General features: G+C 36.1%; 1 protein-coding gene across 1 annotated transcript in view; it reads left to right on the top strand.

Moving 5' to 3' along the window:
• The first annotated feature begins 1,689 nt into the window (after positions 1-1,689).
• The window catches only part of LOC132098135 (inhibitor of nuclear factor kappa-B kinase subunit beta-like), a 26,193-nt gene continuing 6,892 nt past the window's right edge, over positions 1,690-20,990 (top strand). Inside the window, exons 1-12 of the mRNA XM_059504292.1 lie at positions 1,690-1,848; positions 3,454-3,591; positions 9,213-9,307; positions 12,348-12,465; positions 14,096-14,165; positions 16,322-16,410; positions 16,557-16,646; positions 16,762-16,886; positions 18,979-19,086; positions 19,347-19,563; positions 19,647-19,841; positions 20,490-20,604. Coding sequence (XP_059360275.1) covers positions 3,487-3,591; positions 9,213-9,307; positions 12,348-12,465; positions 14,096-14,165; positions 16,322-16,410; positions 16,557-16,646; positions 16,762-16,886; positions 18,979-19,086; positions 19,347-19,563; positions 19,647-19,841; positions 20,490-20,604 — 1,327 coding nt within the window. The 5' untranslated portion in view covers positions 1,690-1,848; positions 3,454-3,486. The remainder of the gene's footprint in view (positions 1,849-3,453; positions 3,592-9,212; positions 9,308-12,347; positions 12,466-14,095; positions 14,166-16,321; positions 16,411-16,556; positions 16,647-16,761; positions 16,887-18,978; positions 19,087-19,346; positions 19,564-19,646; positions 19,842-20,489; positions 20,605-20,990) is intronic.

Genomic DNA, 20,990 nt, shown 5'->3' with positions numbered 1-20,990 from the left:
TAGAACTTTTTAGATGTGGCAACATGTGCTTCTTCAGAGCATCTGAGTAAGAAGATTTATTAAATGTTTACCTTGCTGCCATTTATTTACTCAGGGACGACATGTTTACACAGGCCACATCTGAGAGTTTCTGTATTACTCATAGCCAAAAGATCCATTAGATTCACTTTCATTCATTCATAATGACGCAGGACATCAGGCCTATCAGTGTACTGCGGCTTTCTAGGAACACAGCAGCTCTTATAAAACAAAAATGGACATTTCCGAGGAACAAATCCATTAAAGGTGTTTTTATTTGGACATTTAAAAAAAAATGTGGTGATGTGGTGATGTTGTCTCCTGAGAGCTCTGAGACACAGTAAAATAATATTATTCCATGAATAAAAGTGCTTTAATCTTATCGTTTTCTGTTGAAGAAATGAATGCAAAGGCATTAGATCAAACACAAATACTTGACATTTTAATAAGGTGCATTGCTCACAATAGATAAACGACACTTCTGTAAAAGTCTGTACAGGTTCAAACATCAGTAATTTTAACAGTAAAACAAACAAAAGTAGGAAACTTTAAAGGCTGAGAGTCAAGTCAAGTCACCTTTATTTATATAGCGCTTTAAACAAAATACATTGCGTCAAAGCAACTGAACAACATTCATTAGGAAAACCGTGTCAATAATGCAAAAATGATTGTTAAAGGCAGTTCATCATTGGATTCAGTTATGTCATCTCTGTTCAGTTAAATAGTGTCTGTGCATTTATTTGCAATCAAGTCAACGATATCGCTGTAGATGAAGTGACCCCAACTAAGCAAGCCAGAGGCGACAGCGGCAAGGAACCGAAACTCCATCGGTGACAGAATGGAGAAAAAAACCTTGGGAGAAACCAGGCTCAGTTGGGGGGCCAGTTCTCCTCTGACCAGACGAAACCAGTAGTTCAATTCCAGGCTGCAGCAAAGTCAGATTGTGCAGAAGAATCATCTGTTTCCTGTGGTCTTGTCCTGGCGCTCCTCTGAGACAAGGTCTTTACAGGGGATCTGTATCTGGGGCTCTAGTTGTCCTGGTCTCCGCTGTCTTTCAGGGATGTAGAGGTCCTTTCTAGGTGCTGATCCACCATCTGGTCTGGATACGTACTGGATCCGGGTGACTGCAGTGACACTCTGATCTGGATTCAGACTGGATCTGGTGGCTACGGTGACCTCGGAATAAGAGAGAAACAGACTAATATTAGCGTAGATGCCATTCTTCTAATGATGAGAGGTTAACAGAGAGGTTACTGTTCTTGTGGAGGATGGCACAACGGAAAATCACAGACAACTCACTGTTTTGAGGGAAATGATCGATGCCAACAGGATGCTCAGTGATTCAGAGTGAGAGCTGGAGGAGGAAATGAAAGCTATGAGCATTTATACAATGCATAACATATCTGTAGGTAATTCTAATGTACATATATCTTGCATAAAAATATAGTAATTTAATTTCAGTGGTATTTCTCACTATTTTAATGCACATTTACTTCTTAAAACTGAACATTATCATTACAAACTGGTGTAATATTTGGAAATGATTTTAAAATCATGAAATTAGGTGATTATGTAGTATCTTAGTGTGTGTAGCCCTAGTATTGTGAGGACGGAAATATGTTTCAGCGTCCCGCGCTTTTACGATATTTACGGGAAAGGAAAGTTTAAGTTTCAGGAAGTAGAGAAACTCAGAGCTCTTCTGCTTTCAAAACGCAAATCATAAAACATTCACCTAGAGATTTACCGAAGAAATCCGCGTGTGTGTAAAGATCGCAGGAATAATCTGTTGGAAGACAAGTGTTTTGGTGTAAATCAGATCAAATCTGACAGGTAAAATCACATTAATGACGCTACAATGTGTCAAACTCTAATATACTCCGAACAAACAGCGTTAGACACCTGAACTTTGTTAGCTTTAGCTTTCTTATGATATTGCATGTTTCTGAAAGTTTGTTAAAGTGATCCGACCTTATGTAGAAGGATACCCCGATTATAAATGTGTCATAACAAAGTCATATAACATATTCAACCCCGTTAAAAACAGAAAGTAGATCACGTTCTTGTTTTGAAGTCTCACATATAGCTACAACATGTAGACCCAGTGTTTTTACATATGCGTGTTTGTGATAAAAATGTGTCAGATGTAGCTCAGGTTATTAAATATAATTCTGTGCATTTGCATACACATATCCCAGTCTATATATATACAGTACAGACCAAAAGTTTGGAAACATTACTATTTTTAATGTTTTTTAAAGAAGTTTCTTCTGCTCATCAAGCCTGCATTTATTTGATCAAAAATACAGGAAAAAACAGTAATATTGTGATATAGTATTACAACTTAAAATAATAGTTTTCTATTTGAATATACTTTTTAAAAATAATTTATTCCTGTGATGCAAAGCTGAATTTTCAGCATCATTCCTCCAGCCTTCAGTGTCACATGTAACATCAGTCGATCACATGATCATTTAGAAATCATTCTAATATTCTGATTTATTATGAGTGTTGGAAACAGTTCTGCCGTCTAATATATTTGATGAATAAAAAGTTAAAAAGAACTGCATTTATTAAAAAAAAAAAAAAATTCTAATATTATATATTCTAATAATATATTTTCTTTACTATCACTTTTTATCAATTTAACACATCCTTGCTGAATAAAAGTATTGATTTTATTTAAAAAGAAGAAAGAAAAAAAATTACTGACTCCAAATTACTGACCAGTAGTGAATATTGTTATTACAAAATATTTATATTTTAAAAACATAGCTTCTTCTTTTTTTATTCATCAAAGTATCCTAAAAAAGTATCACATGTTCTGAAAAAATATTAAGCAGCAGAACTGTTTCCAACTTTGATAATGAATCATCATATTAGAATGATTTCTAAAGGATCATGTGATAATGATCCTAAAAATTCAGCTTTGCATCACAGAAATAAAGGATCATTTAAAGTATAATACATTTAAAAACAATTATTTTAAATTGTAATAATATATCACAATATTACATTTTTTTCTGTATTTTTGATCAAACAAATGCAAGTTTGATGAGCAGAAGAAACTTCTTTCAAAAACATTAAAAATAGTAATGTTTCCAAACGTTTGGTCTGTACTGTATATATATATATATATATGTGTGTGTGTGTGTGTGTGTGTGTGTGTGCGCTCTTGTTTTTGTGACATATCAGGACACAACTCTGTATAATGACATGGGTATGATATGATGAGTTTTTTTGAGAAAGTAAAAATGCACAAAGTTTCCTGTGAGGGTTAGGGTTAGGTGTTGGGTACAAAAAAAATACAGTTTGCACAGTATAAAAACCATTACGCCTATTGGATGAACCCACTTTTCACAAAAACAAACCTGTGTGAGTGTGTGTTTACATTAGTTCTATAGACAGTCATCGTTCTGTTATTGTTGTCCTCTGCAGGGTTTGTATGTGAGTGACTGCAAGGGCCCCATTATGAGCCGTCCACCTTCAATGCAGCCGCAGATGTGTGGCCCCTGGGAGCTGAAGGAGCGGTTGGGAACCGGAGGATTTGGGAATGTCACTCTCTGGCAAAATAAGGTACAACACAGTTCCTTTTTTCATTGAAACTAAGATGCAGACAAGCATTTCACATTCATAAATCCTCTGCTGTGAATGGGTGCCGTCAGAATGAGAGCTGATACAAGCATCAGAATAATCCACAAGCAATCCTGTTCATCAGTTAATATCTGGAGAAGACAAAAGATGTGTGTTTGGGAGAAACAAATCCAGCATTGAGGCATTTTTACATTTTAAAGTGTAGCTTCCAACTAAAATATGAATGAAAAAGGGAAAAAGTCTGGTCTGAATCAGGAGAGAAATCTGCACAGATCAGTTTGCAAGCCAAAATAGTGTAAAACAAATACGTGGCTGGAATTTAATGTAAAAAAGTGCTGTGGATTATTGTGATGTTTTTATCAGCTGTTTGGACTCTCATTATGATGGCACCCATTCACTGCAGAGCATCCATCGATGAGCAAATTACTACGTTTACATGGACATCATTTATCTAATTAATTACCAGTTTTATATGTTATAGTACATAGCTCGATTAATTGCACACGTATGACTTAAGTCAGATTAAGGTACAAATTGGCTGTTTCCATTATTAAAAGCATGTCTTAATAGTGTTAAAATCAGTATATTGTTGTCCATGTAAAAGTACTCAGTGATGTAATGCTACATTTCTCCAAATCTGACTCATCTACATCATGGATGGCCTGGAGTTAAGGACATTTTCAGCAATTGTTTTTTTATTTTCGGGTGAACTATTCCTTTAAATAATATTATCCTGGATCAGCATCCGTGTGGGTGCGGAATAATATTCATATTAGGCAGTCAGATTTGTTTTATGGTTTTAACAAGATTCTTATCATCTTTTCATGAGTTTCCTTTTGAGTTATGGCATGATAAAGTTGGGAATCTTGTGTAAACAGGACTAAAGTGTTGAATTCTAAGTAATTCAGGCTCACTGGACAAACAGAGGTAGATGACCGTAAAGCCATTCTCATGACCCTCAGCATCCATCATTGTGCATTTACTGTCTGCTGTGCATTAGGATAACATGGAGCAGCAGATGCATACGCTGATTTATTGATTCCTGTTCAAATACATTTTAAAACGCATATTTTTATAGTATAAATGTGGCTTCAGATGCTAAGTTTTAGTGTGGAGAAATGCACACTATTATATTAATTTATGCTAAATGATTCATGCTGCAGGATATTGAAAATATGTTACTTGAAATCTGAAAATGAAACAAATTTTTAGCAAGTATAAAACATTAAATGAAAATGTAACATTCTGCTCTATTTCTATGCAAGTTTACGATTTATCATGTTATGCAGGGCTAACATTAATAATCATGTCCAGGGTTTTGACTGAAATTTGCGAATTGTTCAGTTAAACTATCATAAATGATTATTATAAAAATGTATTTATGCATGCATTTATGTAACTATACATGTATGCATATATATCTTAAAAAATCAAGTTTGTAGTCAGGGTTATTATTAACATAAAAAACATAAAAATGTGATTACTTGAAACTAAATAAAATCTTAAAACAATAATAGCTTAAATAAATTTAGTTCAAAAGTAATTATGTTGTAGTGCTAAAACACGATACATACTACAATGTAATAAAACAAAAACATGAATCTAAAATGAAAAAAATAAAATGTAAAACTGAAATCTAATTCAAAAAATTAACAAAATCTCTAATTCTATATCAATGAGGTTGTAGTATATCACAGTGTTTAACTAGGATTATTGAAATGCATTTAATCGAATCCTGATTTAGGACAATGATACTTCAATATGAATGCAGCTATTCTCAGTTTGGGTTCACAGTTCTTTTTTTGGTGGTCTGCCGGTAAATGTCCCACCCCATCCTGGATAAAGGTGTGCGAATGTCTTAAAATAAAGGCACTTCAGATTCCCATTCTTCCATTTCCACAGCACTGGGACTGTGACAATGAAAATTTCTTTAGTAAAAGGAAATGCATGTACCTGCTGTGTCCCACTTTTCCTGTGACGGGTGACCTCATGGTCACTCACTGCCTGAAACTGGCATATATTCACACACACACACACACACACACACACTCTTAAAGTGGTTTGCTGAGCATGACGGTTGTGCCATCTTTAAGGAATGCTCAAGTACATTAAACATTAACAGCTTTAATTACTTGCGGTTTGTTTGCTAGGTAATTCATCAGTGGTATAGAAACATGTGCTGGTACTTTACTAAATGATAACATTGCACCTGCTGGACCATAAAACAGGTGAAAAAATCACCTGATCCCAATCTGCTGATAAGAAGAGCAGGTTTTATTGTCTGTACATCCTGTCCAGTACAGACTGAGTTCAGTCTCACACCCTTTTCTGGTCAGTAGTATGACATCATGTACTAATAATCAGGGTGTTGGTGAAGCTGATACCAGTGTGGAAGCACTGTGGCTTGGTGCAAACATCTGAGACCAGCTTTAATAATCAAAGAATCATGATAGATGAATAGAAGAAGTGTTTTCAGATGTTTGGAGTTGTCATCGCAGTTGAAGACTCTTGATGTGATGTCATTGAGTTTATTAAATGCAGTGCATCTTGTTCTCTTACTCACCTGATTGCACTGGTTTCTCTCTTTCTCCCATTTCCGCATGATGTCACCGGACGTCACAGTTCCTTTCATGAGCAGTCAAGTGAACTAAAGGAAGCGAAATAGGAAATGGGCGAGATAGGATTCTTTTTGATTTCCTCTCTGAATTTCACTTTTATACGACGTAATTCTTTATATGTCACAGAGACACTCATGCATTGGTCATCTGTCATTTATCATGCATTTACTACTGTATGCTTGTGAACTCACGTTAGAATAACTTGTCAAATATTTATTTCAATATACACTGATAATTATTCACTTTAATGACATGAGGGGACTGGATGCTTTCAACTGATTTCTTATTGAACGGTCACTGACTGAACTGCAGAGCTCAGACTATTTCAAATATAGTGAATTAAGCTACAAACTCGATTATAATGCAGTGTGTTTCCATCTAACATGTACTTTGAGGTGCAGCTTGTCATATTAATATTGTTTTATCTGTAATGGAAATATGGGTATTTTATTTGTAAACATCATACTTTTCTTTGCTTATTTTAGTTAATGTCACGAAACTAGCGAGCTAAGCCAGTAGCGGTATTGACAGTTTCGTGTAAACATGACTGAAAACGTGAAAAGCGGAGGAACAGACAAACCAATTCATTTGAATTGAGTCATTTATGCTGGAACCGCTCCGATTGACTCATGAAGAGTTCATTTATTTCAGTAATTCAAATCAAATTGTGAAACTCGTGTATTAAATAAATTAATTGCACACAGACTGAAGTAGTCTAAGTCTTTTCTTCTTTTAATTGTGATGATTTTGGCTCACATTTAACAAACATCTCAACAAATTACAATACTTCCTCAATTGTAATTACCAATAAAAATACCAATAATAGAAACATTTTTAGTGAACTGTTGTCCTTCTGGAAATTATGTTCATTTACTGTACATGTACTCAATACTTGGTAGAGGCTCCTTCTGCTTTAATTACTGCCTCAGTTCGTCGTGGCATGGAGGTGATCAGTTTGTGGTGCTGCTGAGGTGGAAGCCCAGGTTTCTTTGACAGTGGCCTTCAGCTCATCTGCATTGTTTGATCTCTTGTTTCTCATTTTCCTCTTGACAATAGCTCATAGATTCTCTCTGGGGTTCAGGCCTGGTGAGTTTACTGGCCAGTCAAGCACACCAAAACAACTTTTGGTGCTTTTGGCAGTGTGGGTAGGAGCCAAATCCTGCTGGAAAATGAAATCAGCATCTTCAAAAAGCTGGTCAGTAGAAGGAAGCATGAAATCCTCCAAGATGCTTCGAGATGTTTTGGTAAACGGGTGCAGTGACTTTGGTTTTCAAAAAACACAATGGACCAACACCAGCAGATGACATTGCAGCTCAATTCATCACAGACTGTGGAAACTTAACACTGGACTTCAAGTTACTTGGGCTATGAGCTTCTCCAGCCTTCCTCCAGACTCTAGGACCTTGGTTTCCAAATGAAATACAAAACTTGCTCTCATCTGAAAAGAGGACTTTGGACCACTGGGCAACAGTCCAGTTCTTCTTCTCCTTATCCAAGGTAAGCCGCCTCTGACGTTGTCTGTGGTTCAGTAAATCTCTCGACACGTCTGTGTGTGGTGCTCTGTATTTCTTGACCCCAGCCTCAGTCCATTTCTTGTGAAGTTCACTCAAATTCTTGAATCGATTTTGCTTGACAATCTCATAAGGCTGCAGTTCTCTCGGTTGGCTGTGCATCGTTTTCTTCCACTTTTTCCTTCCACTCAACTTTCTGTTAACATGCTTGGATACAGCACTCTGTGAACAGCCAGCTTCTTTAGCAATGAATGTTTGTGTCTTACCCTCCTTGTGAAGGGTGTCAATGATTGTCTTCTGGACAATTGTGGATCTGCAGTCTTCCCCATGACTGTGTAGCCTAGTGAACCAAACTGAGAGACCATTTTCAAGGATCAGGAAACCTTTGTAGGTGTTTTGAGTTGATTAGCTGATTGGCATGTCAGCATATTCTAATTTGTTGAGATCGTGAATTGGGTTTTTTTTGTTAAATGTGAGCCAAAATCATCACGATTAAAAGAACCAAAGACTTAAACTACTTCAGTCTGTGTCCATTGAATTTATTTAATACATGAGTTTAACAATCTGAATTACTGAAATAAATTAACTTTTTCAAGACATTCTGATTTATTGAAATGCACTGGTAATTGTTCGCAAATCATTATTCAGATCGGAACTAAGCGCAAATCTTTTGATTCAGATCAGAAAATAAGATTGGGACTTCATTGGGGGTTCTTGAATCTTTTATTTTTCTGATTTATTTTTTATTAAACAGTACAAATTATAAACACATAACAGGAAAAAAAAGAAAGAATACACAAATACAAATCCCTTAAGAAAATTAACTGATTTTACTATAGTAAGTGTGTAGTAACCACAAATAACATGGTTAAACTATAGTTAGTGTAGAAAAACCATGGTTAATTTGTGGTTACCACAGTTTAACAAGTACTTGTCTAGATCAAGTTTAAATAAAGGAGAGAGAGATTTAGAGCCAGAACATTTTTGTTTGAGATATTTAGCTACCAGGAAACACTAATAACATTATTTAATCACCATTTAAAAAAATACAATTCTGTGCCATCTGATTGCCATCAAGTGAATGAAACTTTCTCAGAAGAGTGACAAACGGACTTAATCTGTTGTTTAAGGAGAGAACTATAGTTTCCAAAGTTGGACATCGTTATGATTTTCAAGGGTGTAGAATGCTATGCATGTCCCTAACAATATCTAGCAACTACAAAACTGTCCCTAGCAATAATTTTGATCAAACAGTTCAATGCCTGTTTTCTGCCATTATCCCCTCACCAATGAAAAATTAAACCTACGCCCTTGGATCATTTCCGCTTTTCCATTTTTTTGTGGCTGCATCAGAATACCATGGAATTACTTTCAGTGTTGAATGTTCTATGGTACTGTTATTTTTAACTATGAATTTGCCTTTTGTCTGTAATGTTTTACTAATGTGTGTTGGTATATCTGTGTGTGTGTGCAGGAAAGTGCCATCCAGATCGCCATCAAACAGTGCCGACAGGAGCTCAGCGCCAAGAATAAGGACAGATGGAGTTTAGAGATCCAGATCATGAAGAGGTGTGTATATCCTGTCCAGAGTCGATTTCCTGATCTCTGCCATCTGTAGGTCACTACAGTTCAAACACAGATCCAAAGAGGCATTTACATGGAAGTCTGATCAGCGTCAGAGAGGCTGGAACATGCACATTAAAAACAAACTATTACTGTTTTTGGTTTAAAAACTCGACACAATCTTGCAGAAGTCTTCCTGGTGATAACACAATGTAAATAGAGTATGCTATGACCCTTAAACAGCAATTCTAGTAATAACAACATCATTTATTTTATTTTTTTGACTGAATCATGTTGGTTTTCACGTCACAGCTAATGCATCTTTAAAGAGAAAGCACTATTTTCGTGGTATTTTTCCTTTTTCACCCACTGAATCTCTTCTGTTTTCCATTAATGTGCAGTCCATTAAGCAACCACGCAGTGCCTTCCGTTGTTATTCGGCTATTTATATATGCTTTTAAGAACAAAAGCTCTGAGCAAAACAAAAGAGGGATGAATTTATGACACCACAGTAGTAAAAAATGACCGTGTCTCGTGGCCGCAGCATTGGTTTGCACCATCACAACACCTTCAGGCTCATCTTATATTAGCAGCGAGTGCATCTCTGGAGGTTTTCCTCCAGTTAGTGGTTTAGGGGTGAGTTTGTTGTGGCCGTATTCCTGTCCAGCTGTTTATTGGAAACTGCTTATTTTATTAAGGCGTATTTGGGTGTGAACACAAAGAAACATTGATTTTTGAAGGCTCTCCACAACAACAGAGGACAGTTGTTTAGTTGTAATTTTTTTGAGTTTACAGTGTTAGCTGAGCCAGAAACCAAAGAGCATCATAATGCAGAAAGGGTTAATTTTGTGGTACTCTGATATATTCACTGTCACTATAGTTTAGATAGTTTTCCAGTACAATCTGAGTTTCATCCATACTGAAACAGTGTGTTAAATGGTGCACACAAACCCTCCCTAAAGTGGTTTAATATGTATTTGGATAGTTAAAGAGTGTCAGAGTGTGAGTGTTTCCGTGACGTTCTGGTGTGGTTGGATGGATTGTGATCGTTATGTGATGAGCACGAGGGGTTCGGGACATGTTGGTTTTCTCAGATTTATAGCCGGCTGTCTCCAGACTTGGTCTGAACCACAAACCTGGACTCAAACGCATCTAGTAGAGCTCAGTGTATAAAGCCAAACCACAACGATCACAAACACACACAGAGATGTTTTTGGGGAACACACCCAAACAGGGCAACTGTTTCTCTTGTTTTTTTACACATTCAGTGATCATCAAACCTTAATTATGATGATGTCAGAGTTCGGTCTCAGAAATGACCTTCAGTTGAAGCTGCTCACCATTTTTTTGTGGAGGGACAGGAATCCCATCATGTTTTCCAGAGTATTTGACTGGATTGGCATAAACTCAAAAATAAACTGACGTCAAAACGGCACGCAGTCTGATTAAAGTCACCCGTTATGATCAATGAGCAGTGATTCCCAGAGCGTGTTCGACTCTGACGTGTCCACTGTAACCCTGTGAGCGCTCATGTAATGATAACATACAACTTGTGATGAATCCTTGCTGTCTGTGTCATAACTTTCCAATAAGGATCTTTCTCAGATTAAGATTCTTGTGATGTTTGGTCATCCTGAACACTTTGGGGAACCACACTGAAACTCTAGATACACTGCAAAAAAACGACTTCTAAGTACATTTTTATTGACTAGTTTAAATAATGCATCTTTAATATGAGGGTATTTTGACTTACTGCAATGGAAAAGGTCACTTATTTTTAGTTTAAACAGCAAAAAAATAACCAGTGCAGATGCCAAGGCAAAATACCATCTTATTAAAGATACAAATAGCAGTGCTACTTTTTAAGCAAACTTATCTTGTTTTAAGGAATGTTAGATATTTTAACTGGAAAGCAAGATGAAAATAATCATAAAGAATGATGTTTTGCAGTGTAACGCAGTTAGCTACTTTAGAGGTTTACAATACACAAACAACTTATATTGACGCTGATAATACAGCAATATTGGGACATTCTGTCAGGAATAAAATGATCATAATTCAAAAGGTCTTGAAGGTACAATTTGTGTTAAAAGAGTTTAAAGAAATGGCCTTTAAAGTCACAATGTAATGGAAATAGTGACAGATCAGTTGTTTCTGTAACGTACATCCCAGCCAGAGCTGGAGGATTTGGTTCTGTTGATTGTATAGAGGCAGATCTGAAAAGGGTGGAGTTTAAGACGACAAAATTAGAGAAATTTGTTTTTTTAAAATTAAAATTAAATGCTCAAAAAAATAAAACATTCACAATGAGCTCTATAAAATGCATTTATAAAACGGTTTGAATTCCCATTTAAACCAACTATAAAATTCATTATTACTTTTCAAGAATAGGCATTAAATTTGGACTCAAGGCATCCGTGACATGCTTGATTTGTGATGCACTAATCACAGTTTTGCATTCTATAAATTTTGTGAATTGGATTTCAGTTATTGAATTGACGCAACTGGTGAACTTTCTTTTTTTCCTTTTTGAACAGTAAGAGTTAGTGTTTCAAAACAGTTTTACTGTTGAGGATCTCAAGCACAGTAAGAGGTTTGTTTCTCCAAAGCATTGGCTTATAATTGAAGGGAATCTGTTTGGAAGTTTTGATGCTGAATCTTTTTACGAGATAAAGAAAAGCCAAAAAGATGCAGTATAACACCTTTTATGCAAGTCACCCGTCTTTACTCAAGACCTAATATTTGTTATTACAGCAATTATGTCAGAATGTGTGCCTGTGAAGGTTAAAACGAGCTCTTTATGTTCTCAGATGATAGTTTTAGTTGCGGTTATCCTGTTATGGTGCATGGAGTCCATCTGGTTTTACTCTTCTTTGTCCTGAGCTATGTTTTATAAAAGGTTCGTGCAGGGCCGGGCCGGCCAGCCGTCTGAATATTACAAGCACATTTTTAATAATGATATTATGTAACCCAGATTATGAGAGGGTTGCATGTACGTTGAGTTCTGTTGTTTGCATGTTATGATGAAACGTCTCTCTTCTCGCAGGTTGAATCACATGAATGTGGTGGCGGCGAGAGATGTTCCAGAAGAGCTCCAGAAACTGGCCACAAATGACCTGCCATTGCTGGCCATGGAGTACTGCCAGGGAGGAGACCTACGCAAGGTGTGGCACTTACAGAAATGTTTTTGAGCATGTACTATGTTGGGTTTTTGGGCATGGAGCGTATTAATACCATAGTATATGAATATTTGAATAATTTAGTTCAATAATCGAAATTAATCCAAATGCATTTAAATAAATATATGCACTGCATGTTTCAGAGTGAAGCATGGCACTGTGTTTATTTACACACAAGCAGCTCATTATCCGCAGGTCTCTCACTGCAACTTGGTTAAGTAAATTTAGCCTTAAAATAAATTCCTTGTCTGGCTGAAATAAATTCCACCAACCGTCTTCCCAAATTTGTCATAAGAAGTGCTTCTGGACAAGAAATGCTTTGAGGGTTCCCAATGGTTTACCATCAAAATTAAAGTTTGATTAGTTTAATGTTTGATTTTGAAGAAATTAAGACAAGCGTAAATAAGTATTGTAATTTTGCAGTTGTCATCTAAAATAATATAATATAATATTATTTATAAAATTTGAATATTTTAGTAAAATATGACAATTCTTATTTAGTTTTTATTTAACATTTGTTAAATTTTCTATGTAATAATGATAATAATTATGCTTTTTATTATTATTTTACAGCCATATTGATATAAACAGTTCTGTCCAAAAGTTTACACACCCCTGGCAGAATCTTAAAAATGTTAAGAATTTAAAAAAAATAAAAAAGTTTTATTAGGACAAGGAAACACAATATTATCAAAAAGTCATTGAGATCATTTGTGAAGTGAACTTTTGCTTGAATTGTGATCAGATTCACTGTTTTGGATTGAATAAAAATCACAAACATGGCACTTGTAAATTAAATCATTTAGATACAGATTTATTAATTGCTCTGTAATATTTCTTTCAAATGGACTATTAAAATTTAAATACAGGGTTTAAAGAAACAGCATCTATTGGAAGAAAAAACAGCAGTGATTTTATTATAGTCATTTTCAAAGCTTTCAACGTACTCTCATTAAAACAATTACTTTAATAATGTTTATTTCGTTCTAACTAAGATTTTGTTCCAAACTCACCAAAATGTTAAATAATCTGTTTAAAATCCCTGACTTGGTGTCGTTTCCAAGCAAATATTTATTGGCATTGGCATCTGCTGTCAGCCAAAATAAGTCAAAAAATATTGGCATATCAGCAAAAATCCTATATTGTGCATCAGTAATTTGGTACGATCCTGAATAAGTTATTTCAGCTAATAGATGTTTACAAAACAACAGCTAAATTTATAAAAATGACTCTGTTCAAAAGTTTACATACCATTCTTAAGACTGTGTTACCATGTGATAGTTGTGTACGAGTCCCTTAATTGTCCTCAATGTGGAAAGATGGTGCTATAATGGGGTGCTCAACATAAACTGCTCACAGTCGTGGATCATTCAGGCAACAACTGAGTATTAGGACAGTGCTACATGCAGTTTTGATGATCCTTCTTATTTTGTTAACATTTTTGGAGTTTCTGCAAGGGGTGTGTAAACATTTGAGCAAAACTTCTTTCACTAACAAGCACAGCAAACCTGGATTTTCTTGCATTTTAAATTGCACTTGCAATCAGAAAAATCACTTAAATATGCAGCTCTATTCAGTTGCATGTTTTTTTTATCACAATAATCTCTGTTTTCAGTATCTGAACCTGCTTGAGAACTGCTGTGGCATGAGAGAAGCTGCTGTACTGACACTGATTCAAGATATATGTGAGTGCGCAGACACCAGCCGATGGAAATCCAATGTTATTCCCATCAATCGCAACACAATAACACATGTAGCTGTTAAACTCAGGTTTTCCAGCACATTTTGAGTTGGTCAGCCAGACTAGATGGCCTTCTTCATGTGAGCAGGTGAATATCTCTGCTAAAGCTGAGTTTGTGTCAGATCTGGTTTTTTAAATGTCAGAATATAAACCGAGTCACATATATGACCCACATTTGCAGCTGAAAGTGCTGGAGAGTATGAATCAGACCAATCAGATGTCTACACACCCAAACTCACAGTATTCAAGAAAAACAGTTTGACGTTATAAAGTGCAAGACGTTTTTTTAGCAAGAAAAGGAGAAGGAAAACACATCAGAAATGGCGTGGGAGCTATATTAAAACTTTATAGGCTTAAAATAGATATTTAATCCAGAAATGGCAATTCTGTCAACATTTATTCACTGTCACGTCACCCCAAAACTGTATGACTTGATTTTCTACGGAGATGTTAACTTAGTTTAACCACGATTCATTTAACCATCAACTTTGCTTAAGAAATTTTCCCAGAACCCCCCAGTAGAAATAAAAACAGACTCAAATGAGTCAATAGTTGTCATATAGTAAGAGTATAGAGGTATTAAGATCATCTGATGATTTCATATTAAGACTTTTGATTGCAGACATTGATGTTTTGGCAAATCTGAGCACAGTTTGAGATTGCCTAAAAAGTAATATATCTAAAATACTTAGTATAGTTCACCATATTTAATGACATCCCTCAAGATTTTTTAACTTTATTAGGAGTACTGCTTGTGCACAACGCTTAATATTATCCTAATATTAAGCCTAAAATGTGTTTTAATGTCACTATTGATGAGGATTGCATGCTCTTTGAATAATGTCGGTCTTGAAATGCTAGTGTATCTGTATACTTGCAAGAGTTCCACTTGAGCACAATCAAATATACTTCAGTATGTTTTAAGTTGGACCTCAGCACTATGTCTGTCCAATTAAAGTGCATCAAGTACAAAATTAGAAGAGAATCAAAGTTACGTTGCGTGAACATCTGGGCGTCATTATACAAATCGTCCCACACAGTGACATAGAGATGTGGGGGCGTTTTTAAACGAGGTTGACTCTTAACTTTTATAAAGAATATCTCTTTGGATTTGAGACTTTGGTCTTTGCAACTTTACAGATCTTCTTTATGCGCCAAGAACTTGTAACACTCCAAAGAGAAAATAAAACTTTAAATTGCATCACATGATCCCTTTAACAAACCATGTGACGTTTAGTCACCATAGTGTTATTATAGTGACATAAGTGCTGTTCATTCTCCAATGTGAGTGGATTCACTTTGTTCACATTCAGTCCAGGACGATCAAGCTCAAAGTGGATCTGAAGAAAGATCTTACATGCTGTTGCACAACTCTAGGTTAACATCACTCTGTGGTCCGCGGGAGATTTCACTGGTAAATCCCAATCATATGAAAACCTAGATTTAGTCACTGGCCTCATCCTGTTCAATTTCCGCTCTTCAGTCAAAACATTGCGGTTCTGAATGATTTCACTTTGGCAGTCGGTAAGAGTGCAGGCTTTGGTTTAATGAACGAACAGTCCAGCCAAAATACCACTTTTGTCAATGTTTTCTTCCCCTTATGTTGATCCAAATATGTATGGTTTTATTTCTTCTGTAGAACACTAAATTAATTGGAATAAAAACTAAAATCATTTTCCACAGAAGAACTAAAGTTTGACTAAATGATACAAGAATGCTCATTTCTGGGTTGATATTTTATAAGTTAAAGAGATGTGTGTGACACATCTGAATTTAAATGCAAAGTCACTATAAATAAATCTCTTCCTATAAAGTGTAAATGCAGTGACCCATTGAACACGTTGGGGTGAAGCTATCAGTTTGTCTTATTTTTGCACAATCCTTATCTTTTGACAACAGTTTGAAAGAAATCTTGCTGAGTTTTGTTGACATTTTATATCAAGACAGACATTTGAAGGAAACACTTTAACACACACTGTACAATCTGGACCTGAACGAGTTGGCTAAGCGTTTCATTATCTCATTAAAATGCAAATCTAACTAATACATTAGCATCCGAGAAGACCATATCTGAGTTGTTAATTAAAAATCTCTCTCTAGCCTCGGCGCTGACGTACCTCCATGGGATGAGGATTATTCACAGAGACCTCAAACCAGAAAACATCGTCCTTCAACAGGGAGAAAAACGGGTGAGTCCAGAAAGAAGTCTGATTCACCAAACAATGTTTAATATAAAAAAATCATCCTTTATTCTGCAGTAACTGTTTTTTAGATGGTACTATTTTTATACTTTAATTGCTGAATTAAAGATGCATTTCTGCATTTCTTCCTGCAGTTGGTTCATAAGATCATAGATCTGGGTTACGCTAAAGAGCTGGATCAGAGCAGCCTGTGCACATCGTTTGTTGGGACGCTGCAGTATCTGGTGGGTACTGCATTACATCTGAGCAAAATGCAAGACTTCTCATTGTTCCGACTGTCATCTTTACTGATGTTAAGTCACTTGTTTCTCTCTCCTGCTGTCTGTGTGTCTCTCTCAGGCCCCTGAGCTGTTAGAACAGCAGAAGTACACTGTGGCAGTGGATTACTGGAGTTTTGGGACGCTGGTGTTCGAGTGCATCACAGGATTCAGGCCTTTTCTTCCAACCTGGCAACCCGTGCAATGGTATTTATGTCCTGTGGCAGAATGTTAAGGTCCTTTCACACTGGACGCGATTTTGACGCGCGAATTTGTGTTTGTGTAATGAGTGCTTTCACACCGAACGCGAATGTGCTGAGGCGAAAAAACGACGTTTATTTTTTTCGCTTCGATGTCGATTTTTTTTTACTTTTGAGGCGACAAAAAGGCTACAGCCAATCACATACAAGGAAACAAAGGTGACGTCACAGCAAAAAAGACTGCCAGACGCTGCTCCGGATCAATTGGTTCCCTGAAGTTTGTGGTTTGTCTCGTCAGATGCGGTGCCACTATCTGAAGGAGCTCCTCGAATTGTCCCACAGACATCCGAAAGTAAGTGCGGAACCGGCCATGATAAAGTTTTAGCTCCTGTACAAGATTGGCATACTCCCCTTCAGACTCTCTGTTCTTTAGGACTGGGTGCACCCAAAACCTTCTTTTCTGTCTTTTAAAGAAAATGAAAAGCTCGTCTTCACTGGATGATGATGTTGAAGTGTCCATTTTCTCAACTGTCGGCGCGAAAGTTTTGGAATGTTGAAGCTCTCTGAACGTCACAGACATCGCAAATTCGCGTCGCGGCTGATGTGAATGGTTTTGACGCGAACTATTCGCTTTTTCGTTACGCATCCGGTGTGAAAGGGCCTTTACACTGCAAGGCCTGAAAACTGATTTGATGTTTCTCTGTTAGATCGGTGGTTCTCACTCTCCCCATTGCCCACAACATTCACACCATGTAGGCTAATGATAGTATCTAAATGATGTATCTGCTGTCATGTATGTTTCAGTTTCAGTATTAAACTTTTTATTATCATTACTATTTTTTTTTAAATAATCGGAAACTGTAGTTTCTATACATTAAATTCCAGTTTTCCAAAATTCTTATAAATAAGCCGAATTTTTCTTCATGGTTCCCACTCCCATATTAGAGCTTGGGCTAGAACTACAAAAAAAAAATCCCATTCTTTATAAAATATTCCCATTTTATTAATTTCCATGACTTTTCCAAGTCTAAAAATCACACTTTTACAATAAAGCTTCCTCATATATCCCAGTTTTCCAAGATTTACTTTTTTTTTTTTTTACTTCCATGAAATACTTGTTGAGGGGATTAATTAAGAGAAATATTTAATGCAAATTTCCTGAGGCTTGAGAACCACTGTTCTAGAGCATCGATGCTTTCTATCCTGCTTTTAAATAAATAAAACAGGCTGACAAAGGAAGGTTAACTAACATGCAGGTATGTGGAAATTACACGATTTATAAAATAATTAATTATAATTTTATTAAATATATGTGTCCCTGGAGCACAAAAGCAGTCTTAAGTCTCTGGGGTATATTTGTAGAAATAGCCAAAAATACATTTTATGGATCAAAGTTATCATTTTTCTTTTATGCCAAAAATCATTAGGATATTAAGTAAAGATCATGTTCTATGACGATATTTAGTACATTTCCTACCATAAATACATCAAAACTTAATTTCTGATAAGTAATATGCATTGCAAAGAACTTCATTTGAACAACTTTAAAGATGATTTTCTCAATATTGTGAATTTTTTGCATCCTCAGATTCCAGATTTTCAAATAGTTGCATCTCAGCCAAATATTGTCCATCAATGGAAAACGTATTTATTCAGCTTTCAGATGATGTATAAATCTCAATAAAAAAAAAAAAACCGGTCACACACACACACACATACACACAATAAATCAGCCTTTGCTTGATCGGTTCAATTCTGTATCTATATGAATTCATCAGCAAGGCTCAAAACAAAACCACAGCTTTCATAATTCATGACTTCACAGCTTGAGCCAGAGTTCAGAAAGAAAGAAAACCTTCATAAATCTCCACGAAGCACAATTGTTCAAATATTGTGTTTGAGGCGAGATAATATATTTGCTTCAACGGCTTGTTTTTCCAGAGGTTTCTGTACTGTGATTGGCCACGCTCCAGTATTGTCACCACAGGGACTGTTTTTAAAATGATGTCAAGAAAATCAAGACTGACGCCAGCGCTAAAGGATGTGTTGCTAAATAAACCCAGGTTCACTTGAACTCCAATCGCTCTCTTTTTTCTCAGGCACAACAAGCTGTTGCAGAAACAAGTGGATGATATTGTGGTGTACGAGGATCTGACGGGAGAAGTTCGATTCTCCAAACACCTCCCGAACCCTCACAACCTCAACAAGTGAGTTTTTGTATGATGCATTCGATTCTGTTAAATGACGGTCTGTAATGTGAGACTGAATAAACAATGGTGAACCAACAGTATTTGATTGAATCATGAAAGCTGGCTGTGATATTATCAGTTAATTAGATTTTTCATCTCCCTCTTGATTACAGCAACAGAAAATAAATGTCTTAATAAATAATCAGAATCACATTTATTTATATAGTATAAATTCATAATGAAACCGTAGTTAATCAGACTATATCTATGTGTTTCAGACTGTTATCTGGTGAACTGGAGAGCTGGCTACAAATGATGCTGAGATGGTCACCTAAAGAGCGAGGCAAAGATTTAAGAAAGCGGAGCCAGGAGAGTCAGGACGGGGTTAAAGACTCGGAGGAGGACAGTAAAGAAAGCAGTTCAGAGGCCGGCAAAGACTCTCCGAAAGCCTCCTGTTTCTGCTTCGATGAATTAAGCCGGATTCTGAATCTAAAGGTGTCTGAATCTCTCTCTGGTCGATGGAGCGATCACAGTGTCACATGTAAAGATGACTAATGCGATGCTCTTTGTCTCCTCAGCTGGTCCACGTGCTCAACATGAGCTCTGCTGAGATATTCAGCTACTCGGTGCAGCCGCAGGAGGACGTGGCGTCCCTGCAGGAGCGAATCGCGCAGGACGCTCGCATTCCTCCGGCCAATCAGGAGCTGCTGCTGGAGGCGGGGCTTGCGCTCGAGCCGAACAACAGCGTCATGCAGTGTGCGATCGATTATAGCGTAGGTTTGGTGGAACTAGAGCTGCCAAAATGGCTAAAAATTAGAATTCTGCATTTAAATAGTATCAGTTTTTTGAATTATATTTAAATGTAAAAGGCATGATCTCACAAGAGGGCGCATCGTGCAAAATATTACTAATGCACATTTATTAAAGCAATAAAATAACAGTGCATAGTGTTAATAAACCATATATAATGAATTAAGTTGCTTAAACAAAACAGCATCATGTATGTCTAGTTTAATACAAAAGGAACGAAAGCCGATCACAAAGAGTACTGTACTTTCTTCATTTAAAAACGTTAGATGCAGCGGGATGGAAAGAAAAAGTTCAGTTTTTTTTTTGTTTTTTTAAGTTGAACTTGATTTTATGTGGCTTACTAAAATGTGCCGCTCTTGTGTGAGACGCTTGATAGACGTCCCTCTAGAAAAATGTATTGTGAATTTTGTGTGTGAAAAAGCAACGCCACTTACATCATTATCATATTTTGCATGCCGCTAATAAAGCACCCTGACGCACACTTTCAATACAAATGCAACATTTTTTTGCATTCAAATGTGGATTTTTATTTTAAATCCGAAGCAGGTTTCCTCAATTCAAGCTGATTTGATTGAGTGTTGATATCATCCTGATGGTTTGGTGTTGTTTAGATGATGGACACCCGGCGGGCGGACGAGCCGCTGGTTTTCCTGTTTGACCGCTCCTGCTACAGCTACGAGCCTAAGTTCACGCCGCGAGTCCTTCCTGAGAACATCCGATTCGTCCGTGAGTTACTGTCTGAACTCAGAACTGTGAGAAAGAAAGTCAGTCAGAATTCCAAGTCTGAGTTTATATCTTACAATTTCAGCTTTTTTCTCAGAATTGTTTATTTCTCACAATTCTAAAAAAAAAAAACTATCAGATTTTTTTCTCAAAATCAGAATTGTTAGATATAAACTTGTTCTTTAATGTGTTGTTTGTGTATATATATATATATATATATATATATATATATATATATATATATATATATATATATAGTTTTTTATTTATTTATTTTAATTATTTTCTTTTTTAAATGGGAGCCTTTTTCTGACACAGAAAAACATTTTTTTATATTGTATTGTATAAATGTATACATACATACATATATATATATATATATATATATA

This window comes from Carassius carassius, chromosome 21 (genome assembly GCF_963082965.1).
Source record: "Carassius carassius chromosome 21, fCarCar2.1, whole genome shotgun sequence".
Taxonomy (NCBI): Eukaryota; Metazoa; Chordata; class Actinopteri; order Cypriniformes; family Cyprinidae; genus Carassius; species Carassius carassius.
Note: the sequence above shows the minus strand (reverse complement) of the source record. Positions and strands in the feature narration are given on the sequence as shown.